This window comes from Poromitra crassiceps (assembly GCF_964638095.1).
Source record: "Poromitra crassiceps genome assembly, chromosome: 18".
Taxonomy (NCBI): domain Eukaryota; kingdom Metazoa; phylum Chordata; class Actinopteri; order Beryciformes; family Melamphaidae; genus Poromitra; species Poromitra crassiceps.
In genome coordinates this window covers 4,597,558-4,617,602 of record NC_139636.1, presented here as the reverse complement: position 1 = coordinate 4,617,602, position 20,045 = coordinate 4,597,558, and the positions used below count along the sequence as shown (strand labels likewise).

General features: G+C 44.2%; 2 protein-coding genes across 5 annotated transcripts in view; one reads left to right on the top strand and one right to left on the bottom strand.

Moving 5' to 3' along the window:
• The window catches only part of cbfb (core-binding factor subunit beta), a 54,438-nt gene extending 44,511 nt beyond the window's left edge, over window positions 1–9,927 (top strand). Inside the window, exon 6 of one of the 4 annotated variants that reach the window (XM_083654835.1) lies at window positions 9,731–9,927. In XM_083654835.1, coding sequence (XP_083510961.1) covers window positions 9,731–9,775 — 45 coding nt within the window. In that variant the 3' untranslated portion in view covers window positions 9,776–9,927. Of the gene's footprint in view, window positions 1–9,725 lie in introns of all 4 variants that reach the window. The other 3 variants (XM_083654834.1, XM_083654836.1, XM_083654837.1) reach the window with 3 other exon arrangements.
• Window positions 9,928–16,926: 6,999 nt separating this feature from the next.
• LOC310793159 (beclin 1-associated autophagy-related key regulator-like) lies at window positions 16,927–19,743 on the bottom strand. Its single transcript, XM_083654919.1, has one exon. The coding sequence runs from the start codon at window positions 19,551–19,553 to the stop codon at window positions 17,943–17,945; it is 1,611 nt and encodes a 536-aa protein (XP_083511045.1). The 5' UTR covers window positions 19,554–19,743; the 3' UTR covers window positions 16,927–17,942.
• Between the last annotated feature and the right edge of the window lie 302 nt (window positions 19,744–20,045).

Below are 20,045 nucleotides of genomic sequence, written 5' to 3'. Positions count from 1 at the left end.
AAAAATTCACAGAATCTGTAAATAACCGTTGTTATTTTGAAATCTCTCTCTCTCTCTCTCTCTCTCTCTCTCTAGCTGTGATTCAAAGAAAACAGAGGGATCAGAGCTAGACAGACACACAGATAGAGAAAGTCAGTGAATTAAGATCATGGTATTTCTTTATAGAGTAGAAGTTATTCCACCTTCACAGACGTCAGACATTTGTAAAAGCGTATTTTGCTCTTCTGTCTGAAGTTTGTTCTCTGAATGTTGTGATGAAAGCAGGGTTGGAGGAAAAGCTGTTGTGGGAAAATGCATCAATAATAAAAGACCAGACAGAGACCAAGGGCTGCAAAGTGGGACGTCGCACAGCGAACGATGGATGAGAGGATAACAGAGAGAGAGAGAGAGAGAGAGAGAGAGAGAGAGACAGAGAGAGAGAGAGAGAGAGAGAGAGCGAGAGAGAGAGAGAGAGAGAGAGAGAGAGCGAGCAGGATATGAGAAAGAGGATAATACTTTGGGAAGAGAGGGACAACATACTTGTATTAATGTATTATGGGCACAAAATGTGCTTTTTACTGCCTGCAATGTGTCTGAGGAGGATATTTCTTTACCTTCTTAACTTTTTCTGTTATGGGTTTTTAAAGGCAGATACGATACAGTATGTATGTTTAGTCGTCATAGACTAGGCTGTTTGCTGTGCCAACATCTTTAGATTCACATTACCATGCCCCCAAAAATATAATAATAATAATAATAATAATAATAATAATAATAATAATAATAATAATAATAATAATAATAATAATTTTAAAATTTGGTTTTAGTTTTTATTATTGTTGTTGTTGTTGTTATAGCCTCTCAAACAGCATCATGGGACACTAGAACTCTCCCTGGGAAGCCAAACTAATGAAATATTTGATGGTTAGCAGCTCCTTAATGCAGAATGACCTCTGGGATAGATAGGGTTAAAGGTTAGGGGTTAGGGGTTAAAGGTTAGGGGTTAGGGTTAGGGTTATTTGATGGTTAGCAGCTCTGTAATGCAGAATGACCTCTGGGATAGATCACTGCCTCCAAATGAGTAATTCATTGAGAAATAAATCATAATTGAAATTGAAGACAGTCAAATGTCATTGCAGGTTTGACAGGATTTGATGTAGCTGTGGTGAAGGAGGAACCTCCATATATGTAATACTTCAATGATGAGAGACAAGAAGGAAAGTACAATAAAGTTTAATGATGCAACAAACAACACTTAGATTTGGCGAATGACTCCATGGTATGATCTATGATGACGCTCCTCTGAGACGTGAGGAGGATGTCAGTGATTTATAGTATAGAGAATCCCACCATAGGGAATTCTACTGGAGTCATGACATTGGTGGTGTTCAGGGGAGGAGGTGGGGCGAAGCAACTGCTACAGCGAAGACCATCACTGAGGGGAGACACACAAAGTGAGTTACAACACTCTAAAATACGAGGGAACTGATATTAAACTCCAGTTAGGTGATTGGCCAGCAGGCCAGAGAGAGGGAAAGCGTGGGACACATTGATTGGACAGAATGACGGGGCGTGCATATTTATGAATGAGTGATGTCACCTGAACAGGGCGTTGCTGCAGGGGGAGAGAGAGATGAATGAAAGGAACAATGGATTAATGAATGAGATTGTTAATCAGACATTGATTAGGGGAGGTAGTCTGGCATCATTGAAAATAGTCTGAGACATAATTTAATATCTGTGTGATATATTATCAGCAAACCAACACAACCGTTTGAACCAGAGTTCACCACTGTAGTAAACTAATGACTTGGACCATTATAATATGAAGCAGGAGAGATGCAGAATGGGAGGCTGTTAGTCTCCGATAGACAGAATGTAAATGTTGCTGTTAGGGGAAAAGCATGTCACTAATGTATTGACTTTCCACCTGCTCTCTATGGGTTGAGTGTGTTTCATGACCATACGGTCCAAACCCATGTGTGTTTTTAGTCTCTTTCCCCTCCGGCCCTGAAACCTTGTCTTCTTAAGAGTTATGAGCTTTTCATCCAAAAGCAGTGATACACCAGTCATTCAGGGTCAGTAGGTAGCTGTCACAATGACGGATAGAGAAGCGATGTAGGGAGAATAAATGTTCCTTTTAACTCCACTACACACACACGCGCGCGCGCGCATGCACACACATGCACGCACACACGTGCACGCACGCACGCACACACACACGTGCACGCACACTCACGCACACACACTCCAAGTGCTCAGCAGAAGGAGATTAGGTGGTGAATGATGAGCCGACACTGAAAGCATTAATATATCATTAGTATTGATCGCCATCAGACCCCCTGCCTTGCTTTAGACACACACACACACACACACACACACACACACACACACACACACACACACACACACACACGTACGTACAGCTATCTTAGTGAGGACATTGATTGACATGATTCATTCCCTAGCCCCCTAGCCTTATTCTAACCTAGTCTGACTCAAAGGAAGTGGCTGTGGGTATAAGCTCTGCTATTGGCTCTGACCAAAGGGAAATCCCTTTCTGTTTCCTGCGTGATACCACACTCTCAAATGCCTCCGGCGCTGTGAAACAACAACAACAACAACGCTAGCTAGCAAGCTACTGAAGCTAGCAAGCTACATGCTGAAGATGGCAAGTTAATTGATGCAGATTTGGATTCATTGTGCAATAAAGCAGGCCTGCTTGCTACTTTCGGTGGATGGTTGTAAAGATTATGGAGAATTTACCCCCCCCCCCCCCCCCCATACCAGAATGAGAGTGAGTTGAGCCAGACTCTCTCCTGCGCTGGTACACTGCAAAACAAAGTGTGGAGATACTGTAGTCTGGCAAGCGAGACTAATTCTAAGCTAACCCTTAAAACCAAGTCTAAACCTTCACCTTCCTCTGAAGGTGTGTGAGGAAGTGATTTCCTCAAATGTCCTCACTTCCCAGGTGTGACAGAGTCTGGTTCTCAAAATAGGATCAAGCTCGTGTCTCGTCAATACAGACCTTGCCACAATAACACAGAACGTCTTTGCACAGAAACATCAAGCAAGAAGCCACCAATGTGGTCGAGAGCAGCTTACCTTCTAGCAGGCCGGGGCGTTGACACCTAGACAGCCCGGCTTGTGTGGCCAGCCCAGTCGGTAGTGTGGAGGCCAGATTCAGGCAGCCTCCGCTCATAAGACGCTTAGAAAAGAAAAGTCTCACACACACACACTAACATGTGAAAACAGAGGGAAAACTACGAGGGAACAGGGGCTCCAGAGAATCCATGGCTCGGCTTCAATCAATGGCAGAGAGGGGGGCTGCGCACCTGAAACGCCACAGATATCATCTCTAAGCCACTCCCACTTCCTGTTTGACTCTCTGGGCAAAGACGTAAATTACAATATCATAAATAAACAAGAGGGGTCCCTGACAATCACATGTCCATCACAGATCACTCTGTGACACCAGGTGTAACACTCAAATTGGTTCACTAGCTCTACAAGAACACACAAACACACACACACACACACACACACACACACACACACACACATATAAACATGCCTGCATTGACGCACATTTACACACACACACACACACACACACAGACGCACGCACGCACACTACAGATGCCATTCAGGCACATATGAATACAAACTCGCAGGCACAGCACTTCTGGACACACACACACACACACACACACACACACACACACACACACACACACACTTCTCCAGTATTGAGTTGTGGTTAAGCAGCCTATAGTGGTCCAGCAGGATACCATCTGTGTGTGGATCGATAGAGAAAGCTCTCCTGCCCTTGTGATTAGAAAAGACCACTCCCCCCCCCCACACACACACACACACACACACACACACACACACACTGCAGGACTGACACACACACACACACACACACACACACACACTGCAGGACTGACACACACACACACTGCAGGACTGACACACACACACACACACACACACACACACTGCAGGACTGACACACACACACACACTGTAGGACTGACACACACACACACACACACACACACACACTGTAGGACTGACACACACACACACACACACACACACACACACTGCAGGACTGACACACAGCAGCAACTCTGATGGATATTTTGGCCCCAGTTATGAGCCGCCTTAGTTTGGCATCATATCCTACTGTACTCTGTTGACCCTCCTCACATTTTTAACATTTACATTACGCTGTTTCACAGACAGCCTATCAGATCATATTCTATTCATCTCCTTGCCATTTATTTATTTGTTTATTTATTTGTTTAATTATTTATATATTTATTTGTTTATTTATTTATGTATTTATTGTTTATTTATGTATTCATTCATTCATTCATTCATTCACATGAAGAAATATGATCTGTGTAAATGCCAGTAAGGGGTCTCTGTCTCTTCACTAATGTATGGCATCAAAAGCCAGAAACTGGAGAAGTCCTCCTCTAATGGGGTTTTGTCATCAGAAGACTCTATTTGGAGCTGCATGTAGGATCCTATCTGGAGCTGCATGTAGGATCCTCACGTGTTTGGTTTGAGCTCTTACATTTCAAATAATCCTTCATAACATGTTCTTATAGATCATGTCAGCTGTGCTATCCTCTATTACCGACTGATGATACGATAGAGACTAGACCTATTTCCAGTTCATCAACACAGCTTTTCCACTGTTTGGCTTTGATATTAATTTTCTCATATATTTTGATATATGAGATTTCCATCAGCAGCTACAGTGGCTTGTTTGGAGGAAACAGAAGAAGTGCGTAGCTTGAACAGTGATCGCCACCATAACTGAACAGACAAAGACAAGAGAAACTCAAATTAGACAAGCAAATGTCCCATTCATTTATTAATCATTATATTTATTATTTATATATAACAAAAACAGCTTTTGATATAGAAAATATGAAATGCAGGTTTTGACAGCTGTCTTTAGGCCTACTCAACACGTAAATCAACCAATCAAACTTCCTGCATTAGCTGCCAATGTGCTTGTACATATGTTGTATTTTCAACATTGTCTTACAATGTTTACAATGAACACTGTCTCACTGCTAGCTTGGCTTTTTCCTTCTTCCTCTGTTTTTAAGCAGTGAACGTTAAATTTCACCCTTGTGGTGTTCAATCATTTCAGCAACATTTAGAAAATAGCACATAATATTTACAACATATATTAATGAACATAGCGGTCCCTATCGTTGCATCGGCGCTGTTTCTAGGCCGATCGCCTGGCGCAGCTCAAATCAGTGGGCGTGGACCAGCGCACTTGATATCGTCGTGCTGGCGCTAGACGCAGCCTCAACCATTACAACCACGCCTTTTAAGCGTAAAATTATGCACCGTCATGCTCATTGGATAACTGCAATAAACGAATCGCACGCTTGCCTTTTTAGCTCCAATTCCAGTGATCCCGCAAAACCAGACGAAAGCCAAACGCTCTGCCCCCCCCCCCTCCCTTCATCCAGTCTGTCTGTCTGCATTATAGGCTATTATTCCATATTATTATGCTTCTCAAACCAATCTAACTGCAGTTTCAATACTGCAAGCATGTAAATACGCTACACTATAGCAAGATCAAAGTGAAAATAATGTTCTAAACGCATCAGCTAGAAAAATATAGCCTATTAGATTGGTGAAAGTTTGTCCAGAAAGATATCATTTTCTCTCGCCTGCTGCAGGAAGGATGATGCACATAAATATAGCCTACATTATGTAAAGTCATTGCATAAATGTGTTTTTATTGTAAAACTAAATGTGGAGTAGGGCCAAGTTATTGGAGCGGACATCACAGTATAGCAGATGACAGTAGAAGCTTCCGAAGCGCGTTCCGCTGTCACTTATCTAAATCACGTTAAATCGACAAGGGATATTTATAGCCCCAGTAGGACATAGGTATATGTTTCAAATAGGGTGGTGTTTTCATTTCGATGTTTTATTTGGTCCAATATTGAAATGTTCTACAATTGGAGGTTGTCTTACCATTACACATTATTTAGATCCTCCCTTAATATAGGTTTTCGGCTCATTTGGTTGCTATTTAGTAGCGAAATGGAGAAACACAATGCATCTTGGGACATTCACATTGCAGTGAAGTTACAGCTTATTTTTTCTATGGGACTCTGAGCGAGGGAGTCAGAGACAGTCGGTATTGTGCCTGTCAGACTGAGGAGAGAGGGAGAGAGGTGACACAGAGAAGGGTGAAAGAGGAGAGAGCCAGAGGGGAGGGAGAGAGCCAGAGGGGAGCGCTCCAAACAACTGGCCCACTGAATAGGCCTGCTTTTCAAAGGCGCAAGGCGCTAAATTAACGCCAGGTCAGAAGATAGCAGTACGCCGGTATTTAGCGCCGACACGCCCACTTTGGCCCATTCTGGGACTGCGCCACGCCCATTCGGCCTAAAGCGCATTTGGCAGCCTAAAGCCATATTGATATCGTCCCAAAACAGGCGCAAGGCACGTTTTTTTGCGTTTAAGGCCTGTTTTAGCGCCGAAGGCTTGTGGGAGAATAGGGCCCAACATCATGTTTGATCGATCAAATTCTTAATGGCAAACATGAATCTCGAACTCAAAGAGAACGACGTCACATGACTGGACACACTGTTTGATTGACAGCAGTGCAGAGACACCACAGCAATGAACGCTTACTAATAAATAAATAAAATATGAAAAACAATTATGACCAAAATGATAAGAGAAGAGGATCTCACAGAAACTATCAAATGTAGCTGCAAGCATTAAAAACAACAGCCCCAGAAAATATCGTTTGATCCTTGGCGTCTATAACTGGTGGGAATATGTTTCATATCTTCAAATCTTTCATTTTCAAAGCCGCCTTTGAATCGTGCCATCTAAAATAAATCAGCCTTTTAAAAAGACGACAGGTGAGATGAAGATCAAGTCAGAGACACAAACACAGACGCAGACCGTGTTGTGTGGGACAATTAGACTCCAGTTGCCCGGGGCAACCGGCTTCACTGTCAACCCCACTTTGATCTCCAATCAAGTCATTATAATCCAACCGCACATGAATATTTGATCGTCGAAGTTACAGAAAGCTCTTCAGAGGAGACAGACGGAGATTGGAGTCAGTCTGGCGGAGGAGGAGTCAAAGATTTTAGTATGACGCGTGTGTGTGTATGTGTGTGTGTGTGTGTGTGTGTGTTACAATGCTATTATGGTGAGTCATTGAGTTCATCACAACTACGTGCCACTTGAACTAAGCAACCTGTTTACTATCTCTCTCTCTCTCTCTCTCTCTCTCTACATTCTGTCTGCTCTCTCTCTCCTTCTCTCATTCCCACAGCTATCTATGTTGGATGAGCCGAGCGAGAGCTTTAAGTGTAGACACATAACCAGATGTATCTTTTACAGCCGGTCGCGCCGATGGCATGCACACACACACACACACACACACACACACACACACACACACACACACACACACACACACACACAGACACACGCGTGCACACAGACACACGCACACACACACACACACACACACACACACACACGCGCGCGCACACACGCGTACACACACACACACACAGACACACACACACACACACACACACACACACAGACAGACACGCGCGCACACAGACACACACACACACACACACAGACAGACACGCGTGCACACAGACACACACACACACACACAGACACACACACACACACACACACACACACACACAGACAGACACACGCGTGCACACACACACACACAGACACACACACACACACACGTGAGCGAGTCATGAAATATATTTAAAAGTCTTGTCATGTTGACGACTTCTAACGATGACCTAATCATACACTAGATGGCTGACTGTATGTGTGTGTGTGTGTGCGCGTGTGTGTGTGTGTATGTGTGCATGTGTGTGTATGTATGTGTACGCGTGTGTGTCTGTGTTTATTTGTGTCAGACAACCGTGTGTCTGCCAGTTTATCTGTCTGTCTGTCTGTCTGCCTCTCTGCCCGTCTGTCTGCCTGCTCCCCTGACTAAAATAACAGAAGCAGAAGTTGACAGCTGTTATTAGGACACTGTCTGGCTCCCTCTAGGGAGAATACAAGGAACTGCAAAGGTTTGTTGTGTGGCTTTTTCAACCCAGGAACTGAGAGCATTTTCACTTGGCCATATCTCATGCACAAGTCTTACTGCAAATCTGTGTTAGTTTCTAACACTCAAAACCCCCCATTTTAATGAGCACTGGGTCAGTACATCAAAGGATGTGTTTCAGCGACGCAGTGGCAATAGAGAGGCAAAGTGAACGTCACTTCCTGCTTCAGCACTGTACCAGAGATTTTCTTCCTCAATTTATTTTCCCATAGACATTTTGTAAAATGCTTATAAAAAATAGTTTTACTTGGTCAAACCAAACGGTTCAGCTATATTTAGAATCAGGACAGACCGTAGAACATTTCACATTTCACTCACATTTTACCGAATGTCTATGGGAAAGTAAATAACACATGAAAATCTCTTGTACAGTGCTGAATAGGGGTGTCACAATATATCGTCCCACGAAATTTCGCGATAGTAAAACGTCACGATATGTATCGTTGAGATGAAATCTCATATCGTGGAGATATGATACTTTTTTTTTCCAAAAGTAGACAAAGAAACGTCTTTGTTTGTTGAAGTTCAATGTGTGGAAAGTAGTTCAGTTGAACAAGTCTCTGAAGAGACACATGAGAAGTTATACAGGAGAGAAACCATTCAATTGAGTTTCTGGCAAAACTGTTTACTTGACAGGAAAAACTGAAGATGCATAAAAAATAGACTAAGAAAAGTCTTGTTGTTTGAGTTTGAAGAAAAACTGAAGATACATAATGAGAATTTATACTGCTCAGAAACCTTTTAGTTCAAAGTAAATCTAAGTGACGGTGTAACTCATTCTATTTCAAGATAAGCCTTATCTCCAATCTCATGTTTTTTCTAGTTGTTATTGTAATAACAATTTCCCACAACAGCATGTTTTGTATTTGTGCATTTCAAATAAAATACTACTTTTCCAGTCATATATTGTCATTATTCAAGTTTAAAAAAATATTGTTAAAATCGTATCGTATCGTATCGTTATCGTGAACCCAGTATCGTGATACGTATCGTATCGTGAACTGAGTGTATCGTGACACCCCTAGTGCTGAAGCAGGAAGTGAGGTTCACTTTGGCTCTCTAAAGAAAAAAGGTTTGATTTAGAGTGCTAGAAACTAGCAAAGATTTGCCTTTGCACTAAGACTTAGGCGTAAGATATGGCCCCAGCTGGGACTCACAAACCATTTGGTAGCAAACCCTTGAGGCAGATCATGAGTTTACTGGGTAATGTTGGAGTGACAGCTCCTTCCTGCCAAAGCAAACTATCACTGAACGTTTTGATTGGCTGAGTTTGAATGCAATAATAAAGTTACTAGAGGAGGCCTTTCAAAAATATAAAATATAAAGTTAATTACTGCTGTTCTTTTCATTCATTTATAGTCAATCTTGCTATACTGCTAGAAGTTGAAAATCAGTACTTAATTTGTTCTCTATCTCTCTGATCTCCCTCTCTATCCCTCACCTGGTCCTGCTCCCTACCTTCTCATCCCTCTCTCCTCCCATCTCTCCTCTCCTCTCCTCTCCTCCTTCTCATCCCTCTCTCATCCCTCTCTCCTCCCATCTCTCCTCTCTCTCCTCTCCTCCTTCCATCCCTCTCTCTCCTCAGTCCAGACGACAGCAGGACCCCAGCCCTGGCTCAAACATGGCCAACGCTGACGTGGAACACAAGATGCGCTGAGGAGGACAAGGAAGAGGAGTGTATAGGGGAAGGAGGAAGAGGAGGCCAGAGCTGGAGTCCATTCACTTTCAATGCAATCAAAATGCAAAAAAATGTCGACCGAAACTGCAATAGTAGTCCAACATTTGTTCACCATTGTTTCTTAACAGGTTTGATATGAGACAATCTTCACATGCCGAACATTCTTTTCCAATATTTGCATTGAGAAGAAAATCAACTTCCTGAATTGATTGAATTGAAAGTGAAGCCAGTCCTCGATGAGGAGGAGGTGGAAGAAGAAGGAAACAGCAGGCCTGGGCAAAAAAGTACTACTTAAATACATTTCAAATCTGATTTAAAAAAAAAAGGATAAGGAAAGTCAAGAACATGAACAGTACCTGATATAGGTTAAAAGCAGAGTGCCCATTGAGTCAAATTAAGACAGCGATGTGTCGTCAGTCTTTCAACTAAAGTGCTAATAAAGTATAGAGACACTGCGGAGCGCGTCATCATTCAGAAACCACGCCCAAAACGGGGAGAAACAAAAAAAAACAATCCTGGCGTTCTCCTATGTCGCGTCGTGTGTTGCACACAAAGATCATATATACAGAAGATGAACACTCCAACTTACTTCCTTGACAGCTAGATCCACATTTTTCTTCTCACCCATTCTCAATGGCTTCCTTGTTTTGCTCGGGAGTACAAAAAAACTTTAATTGGCCATTTTTTTTACATTTGTTGTCTGCGCAGCCCCGCACCACACAACAGCTTTTAGCTACGTTTAATTCAAGGAAAATGACGCTGGTGTGTGGGAGTGAATGGAGCGCTTTCCCCCGTGATGGGCGTGGCCTATTTCATGCAGTGTCTCTATAGGTCAAATACTTGTAACCATCTCTCAATGTATTTGTTTTTGTATTTTTTTGCCCAGGCCTGAAAGGATTTGATGGATTCAAGAACCAAAAGTGTATTAACACAAGATGTTGAAATTGAGGGGGGGGAGAAAAGGAGTGGAGGGGGAACGATAGAAGCTTGACGAGGGAGGAGAGAGAGAGAGAGAGATGAGATGATAGGGTTGGGCTCAGGGTGCGGGCTTCTAGTGGTCTGGATTTCCAGGGTGCAATCCATCTCAAAAGTGAGGTGTTGACAACTTTATGGGACAAAGGATTCTGCATTGTGCAAGTGACCACGCCCCTGTTAACCCTGACTATAGTAGTAGCTCTCTCCCTGGAACCTGCTGTCTTCTGAGACCAAAGTTCACTTTGCTGGCAAGGGGGGGAGGGAGGGAGGGAGGGAGGCAAGGGAGAAATTGAGACGTATCGAGGGAGGGCGTCCATTTTGAAGAGCGGGGGAAAGAGTGTTGCCAGGTTGCCTATAATAATGTTGTTGTCCTCTCTAGAGGTAAGAAGTATTTGCTGTAATATATTTGAATCACATCACCATGGTGACGCGCCCGCCGGCATCGTAAAAAAGCCTGTTAGCTGTAGAATCACAAGTTAGCGACAACATTGAGGCAGGATGGTGGAGTCAACAGAGACAACTCTCCTCTGCAAAACTGTCTGGAAAATAGATGGGGAAGATGTATTTCTTATTTCTTTTCGTCTTCGTTTATTGGCCAAATGGCCTTGTCTTCCGAGGGGTTTTGCACTATGTGATCCAGTCAGTCTTCTTGTTCTCCACATGGCTTTATGTGATCCAGTCAGTCAGTCTTGTTCTCCACATGGCTTCCCCTTGCATGAAACCAAACGCAGGCCTACCTACAATATATGTTCCTATGTTCTTTGTTGTTGTTCCCTATGCAGCCTGTCATGGCGCTAGCACTCTCTTTATAATGCTTTGAAGAGCAAGGAATTCCAGGGTGATTCGAGACTATTTATCTCAAGCCATTTTAGGCCGAAATGTGGGTCTGCCTTTTGACCTGGGACTCACATTTAGTAAAAATTGTTCAGGGACCCAGGCTCATTACAACATACTAGTCTTCCAATGGATACCACACCAGACACAAGCCCACAACTGCTTTTTAACAAATAGATTTGAAGGCATTTTCATGTGTACCTGACACATTAATACCGTACTGCATGTCATTCAATCTCAATTCAGACATTTTCATGACATTTGTGATCACTTCAGGTCAAATCGTTAGCATCAATCACCCAGATATTCCTCATCGTTAAAGCACTGTAAAAAGCCTAAATGCCGTCTAAATATTATTCCCTATCCTGTTACAGCACTATTGTAATGAAACGGTTATGTTTTGTTATCTTATCATTTTGTTTGTGTGAAAGTCACGATGTTTACTTTTTATATTACTTACCACCTCTATCTATATGTATTCGTTTTTTTTCTTTATCTTTAAGCTTTGTTTTGAGCTAGAAGTAGCAGCAGTAGATGATGTAAAGTTGAGTTAAAAATGAATGTTGAATTTAATGTGCTTTTATTTTGTTTAATTTCCTGTATTATTATCTAGTGCAGGATTTTATTTTATTTGTGTGTGTGTGTGAGAGAAAATCCACTTCCTGAGTTGAATACATTGGACGTGGATTGACTCAAGCCCTGTCATTACATTCATGTTTTTTATATTGTGCAACTAGAATTTCATTTTTCATTTTCATTTTCCAGTGTGTTTTACGCTCAGTGCATTCAACGCTTTTATTATTATAACCAAGAAAAATCTTTTGTTCAACAGAGGCTTCTTGCTTTTCTTTCTTTATTCTGAATTGTTTCAAAATGACGCATCATCTTTTAAAAAATTAAGAACAGACGATTTTATCCCATTGACATCAACAACACATCTGTGCTTCGGCTTGGTCCAGAGTCAAAACAGATTGTGTTCGTTTGCTAACCATGGTAGCTGTGAATTACAATCAAATAAAATCAATGAACAAGATCAACTTGATATCGAATCCAGGCTGATTCTCCGACAATGATGCAATTAGTTCTACAGACAGATCATATCATTATCAGGGCACATATGAAGTGCCCTGAGGTCTCACGTGGCTCACAGTGCGAGCCGTTTTGGCCAAATCATCAAGATCAGGGTATGATTAAAATGTCTCTGAGAAAAAACAATGTAGGCTTTTCATCACGACTTTTGGATATTTTGACTTAATTAGATTAAAAAAGGTCAGAATATGAACTTTATTCTTAATTGTCCTAATTAGTTTGATTCTTCTCAGAGAATATTGATCCTGTCAAGCCAGCTGACTTAGCTGAAGAAAATGGAAGACACATTACTTTTTGATCCAAGTGTGATGTGTGGTGGGTTGTTGTTGTCTGGAGCTGAGGATGCTCTGTTGAAAGGTCAAAGGTCAGCAGATGAGAGACAGTATAGTGAAATGGAAGTGCATCAAAGACTTTCATAAACGAGACAAGTGGGTAGAGAGACAGATCCATGATTCTGCTCTGGCTTATTGCTGGGGAGAGCACGATAATGTTCATGTATGTCATCAGGCTGTGATTTACGGATTTATTGATAATTTATTGATTGATAATAGGTCTGAGCCCAGATGTAGCTACAGACCTGGGACTTGGGAATCTATAACTGAAATAGTGTATTAACTGCGGTGCAAACTGTTCAATACATCGTCAAATACTGTTACCTAGGTGCTAAGATCAGTGGGGATTGAACGTGAGTGTTGGACCGATAGAGTGGAGGATCAGGTGGACTGTCAGAGGCATTGGGGTTGGGTTGCTTTTGCCTGGGGAGCCAAGGCCTTCTGCCTAGATTTGCCCATCTGCAAGTCAGGGATGAATGCATGTTTTGGCATATTGAGCTGATGTCTGCACTAGAGGGCGAGAAGGTGAAGTGAGTTGCCAGAAGGGTTGATCAGCTCAGCTATGGAGCTGGCTTTCATCAGACCATCTTAGACCTAACACCACCTGTGGTTCATGAAATGACATTTACCAAATCCATGAATGCACTACAACTCTAACCTGGCAAGCCAGCTGGATTCTCTCGCAAGATCTCTTGACGAGATTTTGCACTTTGTGAAAACAATACCGCCCCCATCTGGCAGTTTCAGGTTACCACAACTCTTGTTCAATGTTGAAAAATAGTTATTTATTCATTAAAGTTATAATCAAAGATTTTCATGTAAATAAATGTCTGTTAAGTAATGTCAATCCTTATCATCAAATGTTTATTCATTTTCAGAATTTTAACCCCTTAAATGCCAGTTTGTTGATATAATGCAACAGGGTTTTTTTTTAAATTATTTTTCACAAGATAAAATCACATTCACCTATCCCTTAACCCCGGAGGGTCGTTGGGGCACCACAGATGATCTGTCGACAAGCTCTCTCCATCTCTAAATCTCCATCTCTGATATGGGTATGACCTTAAACTGCATCCAGCCTGGAGAGGGATGCTCACAGTGTGGTATATGTAAATTAGCAAAAACATTGCAGGTGGGGAGATGAGGAGACCTGACCTAATGAGGAAGATAACACACGGACAGCAGGAGAGGAGACCTGACCTAATGAGGATGATAACACAGAGAGGTGCGGAGATGAGGAGACCTGACCTACCTCACAGAGATCTCCCATTTCCTCCTCTGGCAAAGCGCTCCGTTGTGACGCTTTTTACGTCACGAGCCGCGGAAGTTCTGCTCAAGAGGCGGAATCTGCTCAGAGGGTGGCTGTTATTGTGTAATTATTTTTTAAGTATGAGGATGTGCAAGAGCCTTAACGACTTGCAGCTTGCGGGGGAGGAGTTTCTGCAGGAGGATTTTTCTCCTGAGTAAAACAGAGAGAAGGTAAACACTGCCCATGTGCTTATTACCGAGATTATATATGATACAAAGTGGGTTGATTATCGGTAAAGCCATCCTTGAGGGCAAGAAATAAACCACAAACTGTCTACACATTTCATCACATTTTCCTTTCTTTTTTCCTTTTTTTAAATAAATTGTTTATTTTCTTATTGTTTAATTATTTATACTTTGGTTTTATTTAGTGACCCAATGAAGAACTCTGTGATATTTAGTGGCTTGAACACGCTCTCAAAGTTTCTCTTTCCTGAAGAACGTGTGGTCTTTCTTTCCCTCCGTTTTAGGGTTGCTCTTGTCTTCTTGGAGGGAACTGATATCTGAAATGTTTGATTTTTTTCCATAATAAACGAATGAATCCTCATATTTGTTTCTGTTCTTTATATTGAATTAACGAAGCAAGGCAAAGTGCAGTGTGTGTCCAATTTCATGCGATTCCATCAATACGCCTATTTCACATCCCACCCAAATCAGCAATGTTGTGTCTAAAATGCAGGAAGTAAAAAAAGAAGATCCAGTTTGCTGTTCCTCCACTGTAGGGAAACATACAATTCATGTCAGCGTGTGCCATCAAATTTTTACATTGTGTTACTTCCTGCATTTTAGACACAAAATGGCTGCTTTGGGTGTAATGTGTGCAAGGATGGGGGGGGGGGGGGTGATGTTTTTATTTTTATCCAAATGTGACAAACAGACCATCTCTGTCGTTCAGATTTTCCTAACAAGTTCAACCTTATTGTCATGTGTACAGTATATAGAGAAAATACAAAAGGAATTGTGATGGTTTGCATAGCCTCCACTTTCTCCCAGTCCTCACTTCAGTGTCAGCCAGAGAGACTTTGGGCTCCCTGTAACACAAGTCAATGCAAGTCATGTTTATTTGTATAGCTTTAAGCCAGTTACAGTCTCAAAGAGTTTCACAACACGCACATGATGAAACAATACATGAATATATGCCGCCCCCTAGGGATGATCCCCATATAGTCGACGATTCATTGGAAGGAGCCTGATTCGACTGCCAATCTCACAGTCGAATAGTCGCAAAATGTGGCTATGAAACAAGGATCATTCCATTCCGGCTATAATGGGGGTGCTAAATGTCTGATTTTACAGAATTGCTTGATTTCTCCCAATAGATCATGATATATAGCCTATTTGGATATAAGTATCAGACTATTAATACCATAAAACCAAGTCCCAATTAAACAATTCAAACAAGTTCATGCCAAGGGTTTTTCTGATTGCCAGATAGTATTAAAAAGAAAAGAAAAAAGCACTTTCACACAGAACCAAGGAGCCCCTCCATATTTCCACCCCTCCCAGATTGAAATGAGGCGTGAACCATGGGCAGTCTATTTAACGAGCAACTTTCAATATTCGTTTGATCGACTTCATGGATCCCAGAGGCAGCATCATGTATTACAAGCTACAGGTAACACAAGGCTTTCTGACCTTTGATTCCAGTTTTTTGTAAAGCATATTCCCATGTTGTGAAGTAGCCTAATTAAGTCCGTTCTGAAAGCGTGTTGACTGGACGCCCGCGTGTCAAACAGCTGCAGTCTGCTTTTAATAACGTTATCGGCGTCAATATAGACCACTTGGTATCTACTTTTTTAAGTTTGACTGTCTGGTTATGTCACTTTCAGAAGAGCAGAGCTCATCTCAGGCACGGTGGGTGACGAGAGGCGCACGCGCTGCTCGAGTGACTCGCCACAGAGTTTGGATATACTGTACGTAGGCTATAGTAGGAGCACAGTCTGAATACTACTAACCGCTCATTCACACCATACGCTGAAGCCATTCAGTTTCATTTCGGCGTCCTTGTTAACAGGCGAGACCGTTCACACCAGCCGCACACCACACCACGCTGAAGCGATCGTTCAGGATTCTGTTCTATTTTCCAAGCGTGAAGCTGCCAGGCATGAAGTCAATGCAAGTTGTGGGTGTGTTGTGTGCCCATACAAAGTAACCCTGTTCAGGCTTTGTCAAGCTCAGATAGATTGTGCTGAGAAAGAACTCTACCAATCAACATGATCATTGGTTACCATTGGTAACCAATGATCATGTTGATTGGTAACTTACCAATCAACATGATCATTGGTTAAGTAGCAAATAGGACTAGACTTAAAAAAATGTCAACTATCCCTTTAATGATGAGAAAACAATGAGGAAAAAAGAGAAGGATACAGGTATGTGCATTACAGGTGGGTGATCAGCCAGTCATTGAGGCTTTGGCTTTTTTTTACAGTTTTTTTTTAGGGGGGGCGGGGTTTACAAACAAAAAACTATGAATATTGTCTCTTCTCTCACGGTGTCTCTCTCACAGTCGACACACACACACCCGACGTACAACGTGCCCAATGCACACACACACCCGACGTACAACGTGCCCAATGCACACACACACCCGACGTACAACGTGCCCAATGCACACACACACCCGACGTACAACGTGCCCAATGCACACACACACCCGACGTACAACGTGCCCAATGCACACACACACCCGACGTACAACGTGCCCAATGCACACACGCATTCTTACACACAATTTCAGCTGTGAAAACAATGTCTGGGAATTATTTTGTTTCCATCCCGTGGAAATGAGTCCGGAGGAACACCTGGCTGGATGTCATTAGCACTTCCGCTTCTCAAAGTCAATGGGGATTTTGGTTAAATGCTTGAAATAAGGTCTGTGGTTAACAAAAGTTTATGAAGCGGCGAACTTTGTGTTCAGCAAGATAATCTTCACAAATGAGGACCACTTTTATGACTTTTGAAGTGTTATGTGACTTTTTTTTAAATGTTGATTTTCAGAAAACGTTTCAAAAGTCATAAAAGCGGTCCTCATTTGTGAAGGTTATCTTGATGAACATGAAGTTCCACGTTCATAAACTTTTGTTAACCACAGACCACAGACCTTTAATTAAAATTAGTTAGTAGTCTCATGTGGCTGTGTGTCACCATTGTGACGTCATCCGTGATGATTGTGATGTCATTTAGCGATGTCACTCGAGCAATTGTGATGTGGTCAGTGTGTGTCAGTCCAGAGTCTCCACCCAGTTTATCCAAAATCCCCATACAAAAATCCCATTGACTTTTAGACGAAGGAACCGGAAGTGCAGTGACTTCTGGGTAGGCCTATAAGAAGACGTCATCCCTGGCTGCGGCACTCTATTACCGGAGTCTCCTGGCCTATCCGGGAGGGTTGGCAACCCTATCTGGACCGTTTCATTTTTGGCTAACCAAGGGACAAATGCAACAATTATATCATTTTATCTCCTGAATCTAAACAAAGCAAACAAGGTATGAAAACGCTCTCAGATGTTGTCAGAAATTCAGACCGGATCAGTCCAATACAGAAATCAATACAGCCCAGAAGAGTCCGGTCCGGTGGGTCCGGTCAGCGCTGGCCGGTGTACGCTCTGAACCAGGAAGTGACGGAGGCAGCGGCCGAGGAGATCATGCCTCCGGCGTTGGCGGCCGGCTGGGAGAGCTGCAGCGATGCACTCTGGGAAAGATCCATGGGCTGTGAGGGCATGTCACAGAAGCGTGGGCTGGGCACCGTCTCCCAGTCCGTCCCCAGGTCCGTCTCGTCGTCCGTCACTACCTCGTCCCCGCTCTCCTCGGCCGGGCCCGCCGCCTCCGGCTCCACCAGCTCCATGGACTCCTCCAGGTCCGCGCTCACCTCGAACGGCCCCGTCCTGCCCAGGCTGTCGTTGTCGGGGGCGACCAGGAACATGATGTTTCTCAGAGTGTGATGAGGATGGAGCTTCTCACCGTCTACATGCTGGGAGAAGCAGAGGTGCATGACGTTGGTGTTGACTTTGCTCAGAGCTCTGGTGAAGCGATAGCGGCTCAGGTGCTCTCCACAGAACTCACTGTTGCAGAGCTTCTGGGGCAGGTTGACGTCCAGGATGTTGGACAGGGTGTTGGCGAGCTGCGTGGCGTAACAGAGCGCCGCGCCGATGGTGTGGGCGGGGTTACTGTGCTCCAACTCCGGGCCCTGGCTGCTGCTCTTCTCCTCCGCCCAGCTGTAGTAGTTTGAGCAGTCGCCGTTGCTGGGCAGCGTAACGCGCGGCCCGGTGATGCTAACGCTGGTCTCTCTCTGGTCGATGATCCAGCGTCCCGACAGGTAGGTGGTGCGCCGCGCCTCCGCCAGCTCCACCACCGTGCTGGAGGTCAGCGCCGCCCCCGAGAGGTCGCACTCCGCGGCCACGTCCGCGGGGTCTCTGTTGCCCTGCTTCTCCTCCTGCACGGGGAAGATGTGTGTGGTGAGCTGGTGGACGTGTTGGCGTCTGAGCGTGGCCAGCTGCCCCAGGCGCCCGTGCAGCTCGTGGCTGCGGCGCTCCAGCAGCTCGCCCAGGCGCCCCGTGTGACGCTCCAGTTTGTCCCGCTTCTCCTGATGGCGCCCGGCGCGGCGCTGCAGGCGGTGCCTCTCCTCCACACAGTGTGCCAGCAGCTCCGCGTCGCTCTTCACCCCCTCGTTGGCCCAGCTTATGGCCTCCTTCAACTGCTCGATCTTCATCTTACAGGACATGATCTTCCACTTCATCTGATCCCCCTGCAGCTTGGTGTCCATGGACCGGATCACTCTCTGTTGAAGCTGTTCCTTCTCCTCCCTCAGCTTTTTCAGCCTCTCCAACTTGTCACTGTATCTCTCCGGGCTCCGTGCGTCCATGTGTGTGAAGTCTCCGGCCTGCACGCAGCGGGCACAGGTGAGTCGGCGGCGGGCGGTGCTGCAGAGCGGACAGCGCTCCACAGCCACCGACAGACCCTCCGCATCATCACAGGATTCCAGTGTGCCCAGGGGGGCGGGGGGGTGGAGCTTCTCTGGAAGAGCAAAAGTTGTTTGTTGTGTCTTCTTGACCGCCAGGTCCGCCGGAGGGGGGGCGGCGGGGTGGAGGTGCTGCGGCCGGGGGGGCGGCCTGCCGCTGGCCTGAAGAGGCCCATGAGAGGCGCCCGCGCCCTGCTGCTCCAGCCCGTCTGGAGGGGCTCCTGCTACGGACGCCATGGATCAGCTAAGCTAGCGCCCTTCTCATGTTGATGTTAAGGTTGTTGTTGTTGTAATCTCTCGAGACAGACGTTTTGCTTTTGTTGCGTTTTTACCGTTGGGTTTCCAGATTGCGGTTGTTGTGTTCTGCGCTGTCACCGTTTTAATTAAAACGTTAATTTAGTCAAACAACAGCGCGTGAGAGGTTTGTTTTTGTTTTGGTGAGCGGAGGGTGACTGACTGCTGCGCCTGCGCCAGTCCTGTGAGGCTTCGGCTTGGTCAGCTGACATCACGTCATCACGTCAACACAGAGCATGCGTCCCAACACAGGAAGTAGAATCAGCTGATACAGCTGGCTGGCTGTTGTTGATGCTTGTTGAAGTTGGACACTGTGTTGCTCTGATCTGCGCTTGACATTGAAGACGCGTTAAACCCAATAAAGGAACTCGATGGACATTCATTGACTGACGAGGTTACGATTAACAAGCGAAGCGTCACGTCGGAAATATTTAG